General features: G+C 47.7%; 3 protein-coding genes across 5 annotated transcripts; 2 read left to right on the forward strand and 1 right to left on the reverse strand.

The window, feature by feature from the left end:
- Nucleotides 1-50: 50 nt before the first annotated feature.
- On the reverse strand, nt 51-7,330 carry lgals3a (lectin, galactoside binding soluble 3a). 3 transcript variants are annotated; one of them, XM_056590872.1, is made up of 6 exons: nt 7,054-7,330; nt 6,685-6,699; nt 5,797-6,528; nt 3,589-3,677; nt 3,052-3,208; nt 51-1,774 (listed from the first exon to the last, which is right to left on the reverse strand). In XM_056590872.1, the coding sequence occupies exons 2-6, from the start codon at nt 6,694-6,696 to the stop codon at nt 1,619-1,621; spliced, it is 1,146 nt and encodes a 381-aa protein (XP_056446847.1). In that variant the 5' UTR covers nt 6,697-6,699; nt 7,054-7,330; the 3' UTR covers nt 51-1,618. The 3 variants fall into 3 exon arrangements, with proteins under 3 accessions (XP_056446847.1, XP_056446846.1, XP_056446848.1); XM_056590871.1 differs by having other exon boundaries at nt 7,047-7,326; XM_056590873.1 differs by having other exon boundaries at nt 7,217-7,278.
- Nucleotides 7,331-7,780: 450 nt separating this feature from the next.
- Nucleotides 7,781-13,514, forward strand: gmfb (glia maturation factor, beta). Its single transcript, XM_056590926.1, has 7 exons — nt 7,781-7,909; nt 8,990-9,086; nt 9,363-9,412; nt 9,497-9,546; nt 9,959-10,041; nt 10,324-10,397; nt 11,074-13,514. The coding sequence occupies exons 1-7, from the start codon at nt 7,907-7,909 to the stop codon at nt 11,143-11,145; spliced, it is 429 nt and encodes a 142-aa protein (XP_056446901.1). The 5' UTR covers nt 7,781-7,906; the 3' UTR covers nt 11,146-13,514.
- An 82-nt stretch (nt 13,515-13,596) lies between these two features.
- On the forward strand, nt 13,597-19,536 carry cnih1 (cornichon family AMPA receptor auxiliary protein 1). Its single transcript, XM_056590925.1, has 5 exons — nt 13,597-13,801; nt 14,547-14,615; nt 17,169-17,281; nt 17,922-18,065; nt 18,289-19,536. The coding sequence occupies exons 1-5, from the start codon at nt 13,721-13,723 to the stop codon at nt 18,314-18,316; spliced, it is 435 nt and encodes a 144-aa protein (XP_056446900.1). The 5' UTR covers nt 13,597-13,720; the 3' UTR covers nt 18,317-19,536.
- Nucleotides 19,537-19,588: the final 52 nt, after the last annotated feature.

Here is a 19,588-nt window from a genome sequence, read left to right on the forward strand (position 1 = left end):
ATTTATCTTCAGTATGTTCCAAGTTCATAACTTAAGTCTTGGGTTGCTTTAATTAACATAATTCACAATCCACACGGTTCGTACGGTTGTCTGTCTTTATTTATACGCATACAATCTCGAATACAACCATCCCGTCTTTGGCGAGAAAATGTTTACCACCCCTTCCACTCATCACTCTCAAACCTCTAATACCTACTCATGGTTTATGACACAACGTACACAAACGTAAATCCTATGATGTAAAACTTAACGTGACCATTAACTTAATGTGACCAAAAACAAAACAGGGGACTGAAGAAAGGCAGGGGACGAACATGGCTCATAAATATTGCTTAAAGGCCCGGCCTCCCCCACAGGGTGTGACGCGGATCAGCCTTGACGAGGCGTCCCCTGTAGTGACATCACACATGGGACGGTCCACCGGTATGCATGATGAGTAGACCGCACCCACCTCCCAGTGGACTGGATACAATTGCATTTATTCACCAGCGCAGACCCGGCCACTTGTGATGTCACTAAAGGGGTCAAATTAGAAAGGCCGTCACACCTGCTGGTAAAATAGGGGCCCTTCAAAAGAAACGAAACGACACCTCAAATTACCCCTGACTGATGGGTGGTCCTGTCTCGGGACAGACAGCTCATCAATTATCAGCAAATAGCAAACAAGGTCATGCATATGGATCAGGCAGAAAAAAGGCTAATTTGACCAATCAGCACCGCAGAGAGTGAACACAAAAGATTCACCTGCTGGTGCGTTGCTATGGAGACGGACAGAAAGACATGAAAGACAGCCCAACTCGTTGCTTTCGATCTACTTCGTGAGTCGTGATAGTTTATTAGTCGTGTTAGTGGTAGAGTCACCGTCAGCTAAACGTCTTTTAGTCTAAAATACAAAATAATACAATTAATCGTGTAGCAAACCACCACACAGGCCACTCTTTATAGACACAAAGTGGTTCAGATGCTCAGAGTACTAACGTAAAATATGATTTTTTGGATTTCTCTGACTATGTGCCTGTATATTTCCACCAGCGAGTGGTTTGAACAAGAAGGGCTTCCTGAGGACTCGAGGTTGACGCTCGAGGCCTCAGTGTGTTGCGGTGTGTGTGTGTGTGCTGCAGTGCGTGTTTTGTATTTTGTCTGTTACATCAGCAATTCCCTTATATGTACTACCGCCCTCCGGTGGCCCGAGAGGGTACTGCAAGCGGGCGCCAAATCAATGTCAAAATTGAACATGAATGTACAATAAAATACTGATCGATATTTGTCATGCTTTGACAGCTAATTTCATGGTATTCATCTTAAACCAGCATGATAAATGCATGATGAATGCAAGTGCTCAGCCAGATCCAGGGAAAAATCGGATAAGAACATAGAATTCAACAGGATACGCTTTTTCATGCTTTAGAAGCCACCTGCCCAGCACTGCCCTTTGATTGAACCACCACCGACGGAGGAGAATCGGACCGGTGAGGCTGGGGGGGCTAGCCCCGGAGGAACTAAAGCGGGGCGGGGTTCTGGAAGGGGTCCTGGGGGGGGGGGGGGTCTTGGGTGTAAGGGGTTCTGGGTGGGGTTCCTGGTGTAGGGGGTTCTGGGTGGGGTTCTGGGTGTAGGGGTCTCAGATCATGCTGGGGGCCGCGCTGTAGAGCCGCAGGTCCCCCTGGACCCGGACCAGGGTGACCTCCTCCAGACCGCCCATCCGGTGCTCGAACTCCAGCAGGTGGGTCCCGTCCACCGCCACCTTGAAGGAGTCCTCCTCCACCAGGACCTTCAGCTGGGGGCGAGAGACATAGAGACACATGTATATACTGGAGAGAGAGAGAGAGTCCTCCTCCACCAGGACCTTCAGCTGGGGGCGAGAGACATAGAGACACATGTATATACTGTAGAGAGAGAGAGAGACCTCCTCCACCAGGACCTTCAGCTGGGGGCGAGAGACATAGAGACACATGTATATACTGGAGAGAGAGAGAGAGAGAGAGAGAGAGAGAGAGAGAGAGAGAGAGAGAGAGAGAGACCTCCTCCACCAGGACCTTCAGCTGGGGGCGAGAGACATAGAGACACATGTATATACTGGAGAGGGAGGGAGGGAGGGAGAGGGGGGGAGAGAGAGAGAGAGAGAGAGAGAGAGAGAGAGAGAGAGAGAGAGAGAGAGAGAGAGAGAGAGAGAGAGAGAGAGAGAGAGAGAGAGAGAGAGAGAGAGAGAGAGAGAGAGAGAGAGAGAGAGAGAGAGAGAGAGAGAGAGAGAGAGAGAGAGAGAGAGAGAGTCCTCCTCCACCAGGACCTTCAGCTGGGGGTGAGAGACAGAGACACATGTATATACTGTAGAGAGAGAGAGAGAGAGACCTCCACCAGGACCTTCAGCTGGGGGCGAGAGACATAGAGACACATGTATATACTGTAGAGAGAGAGAGACCTCCTCCACCAGGATCTTCAGCTAGGGGCGGGGGACATATTCGGGTGAAAAAATTCGGGAGAGAAAGACAGAGACAGAGACTGAGAGACAGACAGACGGGAGTGGAGAAAGAGAGAGAAGGGGGTTGAGAGAGAGAGAGACAGCGAGAGAAAGAGCAGAGGGGACGGAGAGAGGAGGGAGTGGAGAGAGAGGAGGGGGTGGAGAGAAAGGCAGCGTAGTGGTTAGAGTGTAATTCCCAGTCCTCAGGCTCTGGGTTTGATTCCCCAGTGTCCTCAGGCTCTGGGTTTGATTCCCCAGTGTCCTCAGGCTCTGGGTTTGATTCCCCAGTGTCCTCAGGCTCTGGGTTTGATTCCCCAGTGTCCTCAGGCTCTGGGTTTGATTCCCCTGTGTCCTCAGGCTCTGGGTTTGATTCCCCAGTGTCCTCAGGCTCTGGGTTTGATTCCCCAGTGTCCTCAGGCTCTGGGTTTGATTCCCCAGTGTCCTCAGGCTCTGGGTTTGATTCCCCAGTGTCCTCAGGCTCTGGGTTTGATTCCCCAGTGTCCCCAGTGTCCTCAGGCTCTGGGTTTGATTCCCCAGTGTCCCCAGCCCCCCCCGTCCCCCTCTCTGAGCCCTCCGGTCCCCCTTGGGTGTGTTACCTCAAACTGGCGGCCGGGGGCGAAGGGGAAGTCCCCGTCCCGCTCCTCGGGGCCCCAACGGCCCCCCAGGTTGGTGTTCCTCACGATGGTCTGCTCCGCCATGCGGGGGTTGAAGTGGAACACCACGTCAGAGCCCTTCATGAAGTCCACCTGGAACCTGCAGAGAGCCCAGGGTCTGAGTCCTCCACCCAACACCACCACCACCACCACCACCACAAAGCCCCTACTTGAGTGATACACCCACCACCATCACGCCAACAGAGTAATGCACCCACCAACACCATCCCCATCCAAGTGATGCACCCAACAGCACCGCCACCACCCCATTTGGGTCCTCCACCCACCACCACAACGCCCCTACTTGAGTGATACACCCACCCCCAACACACTCCAACCCAAGTGTACACCACCACCACCCCATTTGAGTCCTCCTCCACCCACCACCACCACCACCACCGCATTGCCCCTAGAGTGAGACTCCTAAAGGTCACGTCTGTTGGTGAGTGTGGGCTACATTAGAGATGAGTTGTGGGGTACCTGTTTCCCCCGTGGATGGGCTCCCCCACGACGGTGATCAGCAGGTTGGGCATCATACCGGCGTGCAGGGGCAGGTCGTAGGGGACCATCTGGAACAGGGAGGAGAAGGAGAGGGGGGAGACGAGGGAGAGAAGGGAGGGAGGGAGAGGAATAACTCAGTTTAAAGCAGTAGAGCAGGGTGTGTAAACTATGAAGGAATTATGGAAATGTTCTAGAAAGGTCCCATATTATACCACCAGGTGTTAAGTGTGATTAGCTCATACAAGCCGTTTCGGAAATTCTGCTGACATCACTCTTCTGTAGTTCATTCTTCTGACATCACAAGTGGGCGTGTCCAGCTAGATGTATGACGGACAGATGAGCAGTTTGCTCCAGTCCACTGGGTAGGCTGGCAGGCTGATCTATCCAGCACCCATGTAGGTGGACACGCCCACTTGTGATGTCAGAAGAGGCAGATTTCCAAAACAGCTTGTAATGGCTCGTCACACTCAAACCTGGTGGTATAATATGACACCTTTAAATACATAATTCCTAATGAGTATGAATACCTACAATTACATTGGCGTACCCCTTAACCTCTGAGGGACAGCCACAGTGGAAAAGGGTATTGAAGCACGTCGTCATAGAAATACATCACAAATAAAGTTGCTGTAGAAATATGTTGTCGTAGTCGAATAGCTTTAACTATTGATCTTCAGGAATGTACACACATAGTCATAGAAAGAAAACTATAAAGTTATAGTTCACCAAGTTATAAAAAGGGTGTAACTATCGAGTCTTAGGGGATCACCCGGTCATGGAAATAAACCCAAATAAAAACAACTCTAAATAAAGGTTTGGTTGAATTGAGTGTTGCACCTCTCCCACATTCCACATCACAATGACCAGTGAGTCAACATCTCCTCGTGGACCTCCCTACCGCCTTACGCAAGCCACTGGCAACCGCCGATGTTATGAATAAGGACAAGCAGGCTAACTTGGAAACCATTTTATTACTTGGAAAAACAAATCATTACAATTTAATATAAGACGACAACCTGATGTAAATCACCAGGACGGGGGTAGTTTACTTTATATGTCATGATCAACAGGGAATGGGAACGAGTCATCTGTATGAAAAATATATAGTAGAGTACATGTATATATGCATATATATATTTATATAGATATTTCTGCTTTGAGAAACAATGCAAAAGGCAAGACATCAGATTGCACTTTGACCCCGCCGGGGGGGGGGGGGGGGGGGTCAAGCTGCAGCATCGCAGCCTTTTGTAAATCAACCGCTGAACCCATCAGTAGACAATGGGGGGGGCGGGGGGGGGGGGCGACACCGCCTGGCTCCTGATTGGTCACTGACTAGCTGATTGCGGTCAGCGATACGGCGGATAAAACCTGGACTGGAACACAAGAGACACAGTGTGCATGACTACGCGTGCGGCAGCCCTCATTCATCCGCATGAGACCCCGCTGCAGCAGCGACCCACCGCCGAGGGAGGGGTCGGAGCAGACGCAGCCCCCGGCGGAGCCGCCTCAGCACTAAAACCAGCTGCCCCAGCCAGACGTCACCCCGTCAGCCCAAAGCACCTCCGTCACCACCACAACCGCCCACTCCAAAATCAATAGTCAATAATCAATAGTCAAGAGTCTTCCTGCTCCACAACCAGCACTACAAGGAGAAGAACCACAGAACCAGTCCAGAGATTACCAAGATCAGAAGAAGAGCCCCCAGAACCAGTCTAGAGACCACCACTACAAGAAAAGAGCCCCAGAACCAGTCTAGAGACCACCAAGTTCAGAAGAAGAGCGCAGAACCAACCTAGAGACCAACAAGCTCAGAAGAAGAGCCAAGAACCAGCCTAGAGACCACTACTACAAGAAGAAGAGCCAAGAACCAGCCTAGAGACCACTACTACAAGAAGAAGAGCCAAGAACCAGCCTAGAGACCACCAAGTTCAGAAGAAGAGCCCAGAACCAGCCTAGGGTCCACCAGGTTCAGAAGAAGAGCCCAGAACCAGCCTAGAGACCACAACTGCAAGAAAAGAGCCCCAGAATTGGTTTAGAGTCCACCAGGTTCAGAAGAAGAGCCCAGAACCAGTCTAGAGAGACCACCAACCGCTCTAGAGTGCCCCAATCACCAATCAACACACAACACCGCAAAGCAAGCAAGGCGCCGATACCACAGATGATATTGAACTACTTCAGACTCACCAGCATGTTGCCCGGAGAGGCGGGGCCCCCATAGGGCCCCATGGGCGCCCCGAAGGGGCCGGGGCCGGGAGGGAAGCCGCCTCCTCCGGGGGCGGGAGGGAAGCCGCCTCCTCCGGGCGACCCCCAGGTCCCCGGGGGCATGGGAGGGAAGGCCCCACCCGGGAACCCAGGGAAGGGCCCCGGGCCGGCGGCGGGGGGGAAGGCCCCGGGGTCCCCCGGTCCGTACATCCCGTTCCCGGCTCCGGGCTGGCCCCCGGGGAAGGGCATGTTGGGGTAGGGCCCGGGAGGGGCCCCGGGGCCGGAGTGAAAGGGTCCGGACGGGTAGGGGACCGGGGCTCCGGGGAGCTGTCCCGGTGCCGCCTCGGCGGGGTACTGCCCCTGGAAAGGCCCGGGGAAGGGCCCCGGAGCTCCGGGGCCCGAAGGGAACTGGCCCGGGGCTCCGGGTCCGGAGGGATACTGTCCAGGGACGCAGGAGCCTGCCGGGTACCCCCCGGGTACCGAAGGGGGCCCGGGGTACTGGCCCGGGGCTTGGGGGCCGGTGTTGTACGGGCTACTAGGGAACTGCCCCGGGGCCCCAGGTGGGCCGCCAGGCATACCGCCGGGGCCTGTGGGCTGCGTGGGGGCCCCTGGGGCAGCGCCGGGCCAGCCGGGGTTGGCGGGGGCGGGGGCAGACGGGTTGTTGGTCCCTATGGTACTTGCCTTGCCCGGGACGTCTCCGAGGGCGTCAGACAGCTGCCATGGAAACGAAAGGAGATTACACTGCTTTAACTTTCTGGATAATATAAAGATAACGTTCATGATATACCGTAGGAAATCAAATCGAAAGGCTAAAATGTCAATCATTGGGAATATGTGAAAAAAGTATAGAAAGAAACTATTTCTACTCACCGAAAAATCCATGATCTAGAACAAAAAAAACATTGAAATAAGCTTTAACCAGTTATCAATAACAGCAAATAATATCCAGCTGAACACGCATCACAATGTCAGAAGAACGCAAAAGTACAGAATAACGTAAGCTTCCCTGTTCCTGGTGGGTGACTCAGACCCACCATAAAGTTACTCATTATAACCCTCCGTGTCACTAGTTAGCTCAGGACAACACCTAGAACAGCGAACCTAACTTCTACCCGGACATCTACGGGTGATTCTCGAACCCCCGGGACGATTAATGCGCTATATAGCCCATTAATTAGCCCTCAGTCGTTAGCTGCGTGGCTAAAGTACAGTAAGTTGAGCATCGACTGTACCTCGCACCTCTCCAACGGGGTGACAGATCGCCTTTCGACGGGCTCGTAGTCAGGACAAAGCTAACACTTTAGGAAGTTTTGAATAGAACGGTGGGTGATCGGAGTAGCCCGATGTTTGTAGACACTGTGGCGTACAGCTTCAATGCACACACACACAAACACACACTCACACTACTACGGCAGCAGCTACCTAGCTTTCCTCCTCCTCTTCTACTTCTGGTCGGAGAGGAAGTGGACACGCCCCTTTATGGCAACGTCACCGGGGGCCACGAAAGAGTTCTTCCTAAAGTATGCTGTTGTAAAATTATAATAATAATGAAATGTTGGAGTATTCCTACTTAGGGTCCGAGGTCATATATATATATTTATGTTTTTATATATAATCATTTATTAAAATTGGCGTCGATACAGACATTTTATTTATGGCCATCCGAATTTCCCGGCAACCCCTTTTTTATATTATGTTTAGAATCAACCACAGAAATTTGTGTTGACTGTATCAGATTATTATAGTAAAATGTTGAAAAGTGTCGGCTTCTAAATATGAATCTGTCGGAAATTACTATCCGTTACATTTCGCAAGCAAAAAAACAAAAAAACACACAAAAAAAGGAAAAACTACTTTTGTTTATCATTATATCAGTTAAACGCTGAGTAAAGAACATAATACAAAGTAGCACTGGCTGTCAATCCAACGCATGTTGTTATTTGACGACGCCTGTTTTCGGAGCAGGAGTTGAAGAGGATTGGTCGAACCAGTCACAAGATATTTCATCTCGGTTTGGGGAAGTAAAAAAAACAACACATTCAAAGCTTCGTCCCCGAGCATCTGCAGTCTGGTCCGCGTCTGCTCTGTCAACATGGTGAGTTTTAGAGCGCAACAGCCAACGAATCGACTCGTTTTGCCATGCATCTGCCCTCCCTGCCGTTACCTTTAATTAATTGATGCCCTAATAATCAGCAGTGAGAAAGTAGGCTCCCGCCTCTGCTAGCGGTAGCATGCTAGCCGTGGGGACATCCTGTACGGGTGGAGATCTGCTCACACACGTCTTGGTATGAGGACTTTAGAATGGAGCTAGCGTCCGTATCCAGATCCAATGGTCCTGCGGTGGTTTCTGTGTGCTGTCATCTTCGGCTCGTAGACATATGCTTATAATGCCATTAGTTGGATAGTTGCTTGTTGGTTATTTTGCTGGGTTGCTGGGCGTTCGGAATTCGTTTCCTGTCAGAAACTGTCCACAAAGCATATATGACTTTACTCGTACCACCGCTGTAGTTTGCGATTGGTTTCCTAGTAAAAGCACTGTAGCTAACAGAATATGTTGTCGTTCTGCGAAGATCGTAACTCCTAATGTTGCTAGCAATCTTTTCAGGACAGGAAGACAATGGGTTCGGTGGAGTGGCTGTTGTGCCCATAAACACAGGAAATAAGTGCAGCATGCTGAAACATCTGCTTGCTGCACTTATTTCCTGTAAAAATAAATATCTCCTTTTTTTGTTTTATTAGGGCCAAAACGTGTATTACATAAGCATGTATATAGTGTAAGTCAAATGAGTTAGTCTGGACTTATCCTCTGGTCTTAACCCAGCAGGACGTCTTTTGAAGTCTCCCAGAATTGATTAACAGAACCCTCAAAGCTTAACTGAATGACAACATATTTGGCCCACATCATGCAATGTGGGTCAATGTGAACACGCATAGGACTACTATCTGTGTTGCCATCATTTGACTACTCCAGTCAACAAGGTCCATAATAATCATCCACTCAACAGAGAGGTGTGTGTGTGTGTGTGTGTGTGTGTGTGTGTGTGTGTGTGTGTGTGTGTGTGTGTGTGTGTGTGTGTGTGTGTGTGTGTGTGTGTGTGTGTGTGTGTGTGTGTGTGTGTGTGTGTGTGTGTGTGCGCGCGCAGACCATTCACGTCTTACCTGTTTTTGTTCTCAGAGTGAATCCCTAGTAGTGTGTGATGTAGACGAAGCTCTCGTCGAGAAGCTGAAGGCATTCCGGTTCCGCAAGGCCACCAACAATGCAGCCATCATCAGTAAGCATGTTTTAACCTCACCCTACGCAGATCGACCCTTGTCCTGAATGAAATGGTCACTGATATTTCTTGGCTCGCTTAATGGTTTCACTTAAAGGCATATATTATTAGTTTCACATCACATGTGTTAAGTTCTGCCAATCGCAAACAGTTTCTGGATGTGGCAATAACTCGAGGACAGCAGCTATACACCCAGAATACTGTTGGCCTGCGTTGCACCCACAGGAACTGAGAGCTTCTTATTTAACCACTTCTCTTTTCTGTTTCCCCCCTCAGTGAAGATCGATAAAGAAAAGCAGCTGGTGGTTCTGGAAGAGGAATACGAGGCAAGTGGTTGGAAAAATAAATACAATAATCCTTGTTGCTATTGTAATATTATTAACCTTCTGTCTGATCATCTTCCCCTTCAGGACATTACTGTGGATGACCTGAGGGATGAACTGCCTGAGCGACAGCCCAGATATCCTTTGCTTTACCCTGGTGCTTAAATAGAAGATGCATGGGGGAATGGTGTTGTTATGTTGTCCTGATGTGATGTAGCATCAGCATTGTTTTTGTCTCGTTAAAGCGAGGCCTTGGCCACCTTTTTAACTGCTTACAAATGTTTCTAAAGCCCCTTTCACACATAGTTCCCGGTAAATGACTGGGACAACCTTTCAAGCACCGCAGGTCTGTTTCCACTATCCCCACATGCAGCTATGTGCATGTCAGAAAACTGCTTTACATATCCAGCATTCAAACGGTGAACGACGGCTGTACCTGTAAGGGGTAGTCCAGTGGACAGCAGGTCACCCCTCATGACCTGGCCTGCCTCCCTCTGGGCTGAGCCCTGTACGAGGGCAAGTGACCGTCTTCCTTAACCTAGCCGGTACGTTCCTGGTCTACAGCTACCAGCTTCACCATGACGACGGGCGCGTCTCCTACCCGCTATGCTTCATCTTCTCCAGTCCCTGCGGTGAGACCCTCCCCCCCCCCACCCCCTCTCCTTAATCTCTTTGTAGTCATCATCGTCATCTTCATCATCATCATCATTAATGATGTCTCATGACTAATGCTAAGGGAGAGGGGGGACAAAGGGATAGTGAAAGAAAAAAATGTTATTTCAAGGACTTTAAATCGGTAAACATCTACAGGAGTGTTGGTCGTAGCGATCTTATACTGTTGTTGCCTGCAAGAGATTGCCTGCAAAGCGACAATATTTCTGTTGTCACAACATTTTTTTTATGTCTATTTTCAGACTGCAAACCAGAGCAGCAGATGATGTATGCAGGAAGCAAGAACAAGCTGGTGAAGACTCTGAACCTCACCAAGGTAGAGCAGCACTCGACACCCGTTCCTCTCCTCCACTCCGTCCATCTGCTCCACACCATTCCTCTCCGCGTTGCTCATCGTCTGATCTCTGTCCCCGACCAGCTCCTTAATGACCTGTTTCTGAGATAACTGTCTAACCCCTGCCAGCTCCTTAATGACCTGTAATCTGAGTTTACTGTCTCCAACTCCTACCTATTCCGTAATGGCCGGTATCTGACTTCACTTTGGATGAAAACATCTATTAAATGATGCCAATTCTGCATGATGATAAATTATGAACGGCTGGCAATGAACAACAACTACAATTTTTGTTCTGTTCCGTCCGGCAAACTATTTATGATAACCAGTGGTCGCCATAGCGACTCAGCAATGTGCAAATGGTTAAGCGGTGGAAGAACGAGCAGTAGTGAAAAGTCTTTCTGACTGTCTAACGGTCTGTCTGATGGTCTGCCAGCTGTCTGACGGTCTGCCTGCCTGTCTGACGGACTACCTGTCTGCCTGTCTGTGTGACGGTCTGCCTGATGATCTGTCTGTCTGACGGTCTGCCTGTCTGTCTGTCTGACGGACTACCTGTCTGTCTGACAGACTACCTGTCTCTCTGTCTGACGGTCTACCGGTCTGACGGTCTACCTGTCTGTCTGTCTCTCTGTCTGACGGTCTGCCCGTCTGTCTGCAGGTGTTCGAGGTGAGGACCACTGAGGAGCTGACCGAGGAGTGGCTGAAGGAAAAGCTTGGGCTGTTCTCTTAAGGTCGCCGTGGTAACGGAGGAATGGAGACCGCACAACCCGAGTCAAGTCCTTTTTTTATTTTTATTCTTCTTTAAAGAAGTGGGGCGCCATTTTTGCCCCGATGCTCGTTGTAGCCCCCCCCCCCCCCCCCCCTAACCACACAGAACACCGTAGGATAGGACAATCAATATCTTTCACAGTCACGCGGTTCATAAAATGGTCTCGATTACGAAACACCACACCAGTGGGAGAAGGTGCATAATAAACCAAACTATTTCTGGAGATGCTATTTCATGCAGACCTGCTTTCTATTGTCCTTCTCATCGAATGTTTCCCTTGTGCCAGTGCAGTGCAGTCTGTCATGAAACCACGCTCCTGGATCATCTCTGTAGGCCTTAGAACTCTCCCGGATAAGGCTAGAGGCTTTGAACTAGACATCGACTTATCTTAAATAAGTCCTGAACTAGCTGTCTCTTAAGTTTAACCCATTTTTTATTCACAATGTTTTAGTTATAATTGGATTAGTAATGGCTTCTCTGGATTATTGAAAAAGAGAATATACCGGTACTTCATATAGTTTGAATTGATTTAGGTTGCTTCCGTCTGACACGGTTGAACAATCATTGCTACAATCAGAGATGGAGGCTTTAGGTCCGTGGATGTAGAATGCATCGAGTTCATCCGTTTACAAGTAGCTCACCTGAGGCATAACGACAACCAACGAAAAGGAAAGAGGGATTATACATATATTATACATGTATACTAATAAATCAATGTACTGCTGCACACAATGGAGCTATACTATTCAAAGTACACACGCATAATGTGTATAAATATATATATATGAACAGCCTTGTCATATTGTAGATTCTGACTGGTGCATGCTGAATATGGTGTTATTTACTATGATTGGACGGCGAGGAATGACCTTTTAGGCCTACCATTGACCTGTCTAAATCTCGGTGAACCTTCTATTCCATTTCTACTGAATCATTCCTGAAATGGCGTCCGTACCATTTGAACAGCAGGACAGCCTTTTCCGTCAAATACAGGGTCTACTCTTAAACTACCTTTGTACACCTGTCATAGTGGATGATTATGGGCCTTATCCAACCGGCAGTCAACTTGGTTCTAAACTATAGCTGGGTGGCATTAAGTTCCCTCCACATAGATAGCATTTAGAGCCATGATGGCCTCTAGTTGACAAAGGCCCATAGCTAGTTTTTGTTGTTTTAAATTAATATTGTGGTGATCCAAACATCACGTTTTTGTACTTGGATTACATTGTACTTGGATTACATTGTGCTTGTCCCAGCCTTGAGGTCAGTTTACCGAACACCGATATTTCTTTTTAGATTGGGAAATCAAACGCAAGCCTTTCTTTCAACTTGTGCACAAAGAGCTTAAGAGTGTCAGATCACAGAGGCGTTGCGTACCCCCTGGGCCCCACCTGTTCTCGGCCTGTTTGTAGGCAACAGACTAAAATGGATTTAGTGGAGATTTACACAATAAGTGTGGCATCATGCTGTAACCCCCCCACCCACAAACTTGCTGTTGCTTATTTTTAATCTGTTTTTTTCATATTTTGTATTGATGAGAATCAGGAGGCCACACTGAGGAAACAGAAACTGTATTTTCTGTAACAAGAATTTGGGAAAAAAATATATAAAGGTTTTTATATCATGTTGGATCCTTTTCTGATTTATTTTATTCATTAAATGCATTCGTTTTTGTTTTATAATTTGCATTGGTTAATCTCCAATGGTCAAGGAGTTTTTTGTAAATCACTGTCAAGATCTCAAAAGAAAGTAGAGGAGCTGAAAGCTCTTAATCCATGAGATTGGGATCGTTGCTCTCTGTAAATCGTTGTTAATTTCTAATCTGAAATTAAGATCGACACCTTTCACAATCCGGAAGCCTCCTTAAACAAAATGCCAAAAAGTTTTTTTAAATAAGATATTGATTTGATTGAAGGGAGGCTGCTTAATGATGAACTGGTGTGTGCAATGTTTCAAACGAACCAATACAAAAACGAGAATTCCTTGATGGTGAGCGTGGTAAACTACTGTACATGGCTTCGTTTCCATACATGTATGGTGTTTGAACGACAAGGGGGTGAGGCCATGCATTTGGTTTGATCCTGTGGATATACATATTTTTCCAACTAATCTAGTATATGTAGTAAACCGTACAATAAATGTACTTTGCATTGATGTCGGGCTTTTTTTCATACTCAGACGAATCGTCGACTTTTCCAAGATTCCCCACCTGAAACATAGCTGCCTCTTTGCATCAGTGTAACTTGTGAAATATTATTAAATATTCATAATTTGTACGATGTCCAATATTCACCCAATAAAATAGTGATGTATAAATGTCTGCGTTTCTCGTCTTTTCTTCCCCCCACATTATACCAACGATGAGAAACTGAATAACTAAACAGCAATTACAGGGTGACAGATTTTTGTCGTTCTGCAGGTTCTACAGCGAAATCTCGCGATAGCTGTGATCAGAACCACTTGTGTGACGACATAGTGGTGACAGATCTCAATTCTGTAGCTACGGCTACGTCCCAAGACCGAGCGGTAGGAGAAAATGGCGTTCACATTCGCGGCCTTTTGTTATATGCTGGCTCTATTGCTCACGGCAGCACTTATCTTCTTCGCGATTTGGCACGTAAGTATCAATGTTTGTTCATCACCGTCGTGCGTCTTGTCCAACGCCACCGAGCCGATATCGCGGGCTAACGTTTACATAAGGACGGGCTTTGTGATGCGTGGTTCGCAATCCACTGTGGGTTCGCCGCCGGTCGACTCTACGCAGATCCTCTTTTTCATTTTATGGCCGAGAATCCCCCCTCGGGTCCCGGGTTTCGGGTCCATAATGACAATTTGTCCCCGGGAACGGGTCCGATCTAGAATGAATGGCCCCCTGTCGCAAGCTAACGGTAGCACCTAGAAAACAGAGCAGCCTGTCACACACAGTTGTTAACCAGCCATACATATCGCGTCCATCTGATAGGCCATTTCTGTATACATGCGTAATGAGGGCTGTTAACCGGGCTGTTGTATTAACCTGTTATAACGATCTGGACGCTAGCTGGAGCTAGACATGCTAGCCGGCTAACGCCGCTTAACCTCTTGACGGAGTTAATCTCGTGACGTCATGGCTCAGTGATTTCTACTGACTGTAGCTTTGATGTGGTATTACTGTTTACACTGAGCGCATGAAGATTAAAACCAAGAATCCTTGACACACACACACACACACACACACACACACACACACACACACACACACACACACACACACACACACACACACACACACACACACACACACACTTTTGTAAACGGAAATCGTAGTAATATTTGCATATATTTTGTGTAATATTATGTTACTGTCCCTTTTGCCTCTCCAGATAATCGCCTTCGATGAGCTGAAAACGGACTACAAGAACCCTATAGATCAATGTAACACTTTAAACCCGGTAAGTGACACGTCAATAGTCGGCCATCTCCCCTTGCCTCTTTTAGCGCATGCACTTCTGCTTTTGTTTAATGTTATTTCAGGATGAGTTATGCGTCTTGTAGACATTTTAACTTGATTTACCTGCACCGTTCTGCTAACTAAACTGTCTGTTGTAAACCAGGAGTGATGTTTCAGCTCTCAAACTCTAACGCATTTATTCTTTTGTTTTTCTAATCTGCTTCTTTTTTTTATTTATCTTTTCATTTTTGTTAACGTCCAAAAGACAGTTGAAAAGGTCAAAAAGATTAAAAGAATCAAAATTGCATTGAAGGTTTGTACCAAACTTTAAAGAATGCCCGCTCAGTACAGTACAGTCTGCGGTATGTCATTCTGCACGGTAGAGTGTTTGCAACGGTTTTTTCAGTTAACCAATCGAAAAGGGACGAGACTAGACTTCATCTAAGGGCGTGCGTCGGTCCAAGCTTGTTAGCATGGCGGTTTTTGAGTCTTATGGGTGTAAATCCCGTGGTTCGATTTCTTTCCCCACCATTTTATTTTTACAAACATCCCGCTGCCGTATTGCCAAGTTTCAAATAGAGCCGTAGTTTACTTGGAGGTTTAATTAATCAAAGAGCCTTTTGCTGTTAACCTATAGTACATAGGCCTATGTGCACATCAACACATTGGACAGCAGCCCCCTCTAATAAAGAATGCAATCATTTATCAACTACATTCTCCACCATGTTATGAGGACTCGAGGCACGCGCGTGTTAACTGAAAAGACTTGCAAATGCTCAAGACATGCATGATCTTGATTACAACCCCCCCCCCCCCCCCCCCTTTTTGCATTTGGTGTTTTTATAGTTATTGGTAAGTTATCAATAAACTTATAAATTCAGCCCACGGAATCCATCTAGATTTACAGAAATATTTGGGGAGGTTAAGATGTTTCTTTTTTATGGTACGAACAAGTGATGAGATGGGTGCTTGCTGGACGTCAATCTTAATTCACTTTACTGAATTTACTTTAAACCCCTCCCTGTCTCGAAGGTATCTGTCGGAAGCAATTGCGATTTTAATTTGATTTAAAATGGGTGGATTTTTTTATTCTTGGGCTTCAAAGCTCCAGAAAATCACCTGGGGTTTGGGCCAGATGGCAGTGGAACACCACGACTAGCTCAGCAGTATCTCAGGGGGCCCTGATTGGTTGATGAACCTTAGAAGAAATGGGAGGGGGCTCGCCTGTTAACCAGAATGGCCTATTTCTGTCCCATCGTGGTCAGTCATCTCAGCGGTCCGCAGGTCCTTAACATAACCCTCGGCTCAATCTGAACTTCCGCTCGATAGAGCAATCGGCTGGTCATACATTTCTGGCAACACAGTGCAGGATTCAACCACCTCCACCCCCCCCCCCCCCCTCCCCCCAACTCTGCACCTCATCCACCCCCCACTCACCTCTCCATCTGTGGGCGTGTGGGGCTCAGCCCCCACCTGGGCTCTACGTGCATGCATGGCTTCCATGTGGCGACTCCATCTGACCGGGCCTGGCCCCCCCCCCCCCCCCCCCCCTTTCCCAGTAGCTCCAGTAGCGGGTGTTTCCATCACTGGCATGGTCCCCCCCTCTCCTCATCTTTAGAGTGTTCAGATGAGCCCTCCTCAGGGTAAAAAAAAAGGGGGGGATTGTTGTTGAGTGGAGCCAACACAGCCTGCAGAGCTTAGCTTCATATGTGTCTCTGTAGAGTCCTGACTTTTGTACCCCCAGCAGTGATGCATGATGCTTAACATGGTGTCAGCACTGTTGGCTAGATCTGTGTCTCTCTCTCCTTCTGTGTCTCTCTCTCCCTCTCTCTGTCTCTCTCTCCTTCTGTGTCTCTCTCTCCCGTGTCTCTCTCTCCCCCTCTCTGTCTCTCTCCTTCTGTGTCTCTCTCTCCCCCTCTCTGTCTCTCTCTCCTTCTGTGTCTCTCTCTCCCCCTCTCTGTCTCTCTCTCTCCTTCTGTACTCTCTCCCCCTATCTGTCTCTCTCTCTCCTTCTGTGTCTGTCCCTCTCTGTCTCTCTCTCCTTCTGTGTCTCTCTCTGTCTCTCTCCTTCCGTCTCTCTAGATATATTTCTCTTTCTCTCTAGATCTTTCTCTCAAAAAGCCAACTGGCTGCAATACATGACTTTCTATCCATGCCAGTACTCCACCATGTAAATGCATTTATATCAAAACATCCATGCCGCACGGAAGGCAGCTTCAAATAGTGCAAGGACCGATGTATGTCAAGCCTCTAGCCTCTCTCCTCGCTGCGCTTTACTTGTCCTCCGTGAAGGTCACCCTGCCATTTAAAGACTTAAAATCAATGTGTTCCTCGTTACGAGTGCTAGGGTCGTTTCTTCAACACAATCAGTGGCTGCTTAGTTTTAATTAAAAAGTTAGACCCCGCAGTTGAGTTTAACGATTGAAGACGACTTCAGCACACCAGACAGAGACAGGCACGGTCTACAAACGACCACAGCCTGCAGCGGTCTGTGCTCTCCTCTACTCAGATGTTCCGTCCCACCCCTCTGACTGTGTTTCTGTTGTGTTCGTAGCTGGTTCTGCCGGAGTACCTGATCCATGTCTTCTTCTGCGTCATGTTCTTCTGTGCGGCCGAGTGGCTCACGCTGGGCCTCAACATGCCGCTGCTGGCCTACCACGTCTGGAGGTGGGTGATGCTCCGGTATTGGCCGGTACCGTAGCAACATCCTGTACTCTTAGGGTTAGGGTTTTTACTGCTTATTTGACTTGGAACCCAGTCTAAAGGAAAACCAATGAGAGCAGATCATTGCAATTACATGCAAATGAACACCAGGTGGCTCTTTAAGACGCACAAAAGAACGACAATTGCATTAGACCTCTTTCACCAGAGTTGGTGTTGGTTGTGTTCAGCTAACTTAACCCCTAACCCGCTTTCCCTCTGGTTTAGCATCTACAGGTTTTATCGTGCGTCTGACGTCGTTTACCTACAAATCAGTTAGACGCTTCCATTAAACAAATATATCTACATGAAATACATAGACTATGTGATGAATATGGGACCCAAAACCTTAGTTGTAGGAGATCCATTCCAAGCTGAACCGTGTTCTTTATACTACCTAGAGCCATACTAGATCCAGAGCCTTACCTGCCCCATGATCACACGGATCTTCACTTAAGTAGCTATGAATCAAAACCTCTGCTAAATACCTAAAGTGTTGAATATTTTGCAAATAGTTTCCTACCTTCAGAATCAGTTTGAAGTTCGTCCTGTAGACCAATGAACACCTTTTTAGCGCTGGTTCTGATTGGTTGTGACTGTGCTGCAGGTATATGACCCGACCAGTGATGAGTGGGCCTGGACTGTACGACCCCACCACCATCATGAACGCCGACATCCTGGCCTACTGTCAAAAGGAGGGCTGGTGCAAGCTGGCTTTCTACCTCCTCTCCTTTTTCTACTATCTCTACGGGTATGCTCACCATTATACCGCTGTTTTGAATTTCAATGCTTTTATTTTGAAGGAGTCAGGAGTAGATAATTTTTATGAACTGATAACCGTCTTATTTACCTCTATCTATGGGTACGGCACTAGGAATCTTTTGAATAGATTTATTTAAAAATATATATTTTTTGATTTTCAAAGTAAAAGCGCGGTATCCCGTAACGTTGCATGTTGTCTCTTGGGCCTACAGGATGATCTACGTGCTGGTGAGCTCCTAGGCCGGTCGACGCCCAGAGCTGGACGGTCTGCATGTACAGTGGACACCCGAACAACGCTGACACCTTGGGGGAGGGTCCCGACTACTGGAGGGGGAGGAGCCACACACAAACACCGCCCACAGAGGACTAGAACTAACCCCAGCTCCGCCTCTGTACACGGAGCTGGGGGCCATCTTGGCAAACGTTCAGCCCTCTGTCCCACAATGCAGCGCTCCTTCTGCTAGCCCCGCCCTTTAAATTCAATGAAGGAACAAGATTATTATTTTTTAACTGTGGTGATTTGATGCTTGATTTTTTTTTTTTACTGTTTATTGAATTTCCCTACTGTTGAACGTTTACAGTGAAGTTAATAGAGGGATTTGAGCATTTAAGGGTCACGGTCCATTATGGACCTGCCGTTCTAGAATGATCCAAATTAGAATCCAAGCTTTATAAAATCGATATTAATTGAACCCCTCCCCCCCATGATTCGTCAGACTAAATTGATAGAAAGTGTGAACATTAATCTCTCTCCCATCCATGCTAAGCTTGCGCACTAAAGTCCAGAAGTTCAACGAGACAACAAGTTGTCTCAAACCCAATTTCTTTTCAAACCAGATTGTCCCTTTATACCTCCTCGAAACCAGTGTGACACCTGATTCAACTCATGTCATCATCATCCTCATGACGCTGTCGATGTTTAGTGTTCTTTGCGATGAAACGGTCTGCTGCGACACATTCAAGGCGATCTGAGTAAAGTGAGGGACTTGATGATTTGGGAGTAAGGCTTCTCTTTAGAGGTTCTCTAGCTGGAGGTAGTCTCAGTACCCGGCCCGTCTGAGTGGTCCACGAGATGTTTCTGCGCCGACTGCCAACGTGCCGGACTGTCGACTACCTCTCCAGTTTAGGATTCATTCAATCTCCAAATATTCCAACCTTTTGGGAGTGTGTATTTATTATTTTTTGCTTTGTACTTTGTCTTGTTCTGGCGCTGCCGTCTTTGGTGCGGGCGTTCAACACTCCTGGTTCTACACTAAACGAGCACCCCGGGCCGCTGATATTCACTAGCGTCTCCTCCGTCACGGCTCGTCTTTAGGAAGGGCGTGGCAGTTGAGCGCATCATTTTTATTTGAATGTTTCTCTTGGACCCCACCGTGTTACCATCTCTAGGAAGAACCAAGACTAGTTTTGTTTGAATCAAAATAAAAAATCGTATCCCACTACACCATTTTGTGGTCATTGGAGCCGAAGGGGTTTAAAGGAAAGACGTACGTTTAAAATGTTCGATTCCTT

This window comes from Gadus chalcogrammus, chromosome 5, assembly GCF_026213295.1.
Source record: "Gadus chalcogrammus isolate NIFS_2021 chromosome 5, NIFS_Gcha_1.0, whole genome shotgun sequence".
Lineage (NCBI taxonomy): Eukaryota > Metazoa > Chordata > Actinopteri > Gadiformes > Gadidae > Gadus > Gadus chalcogrammus.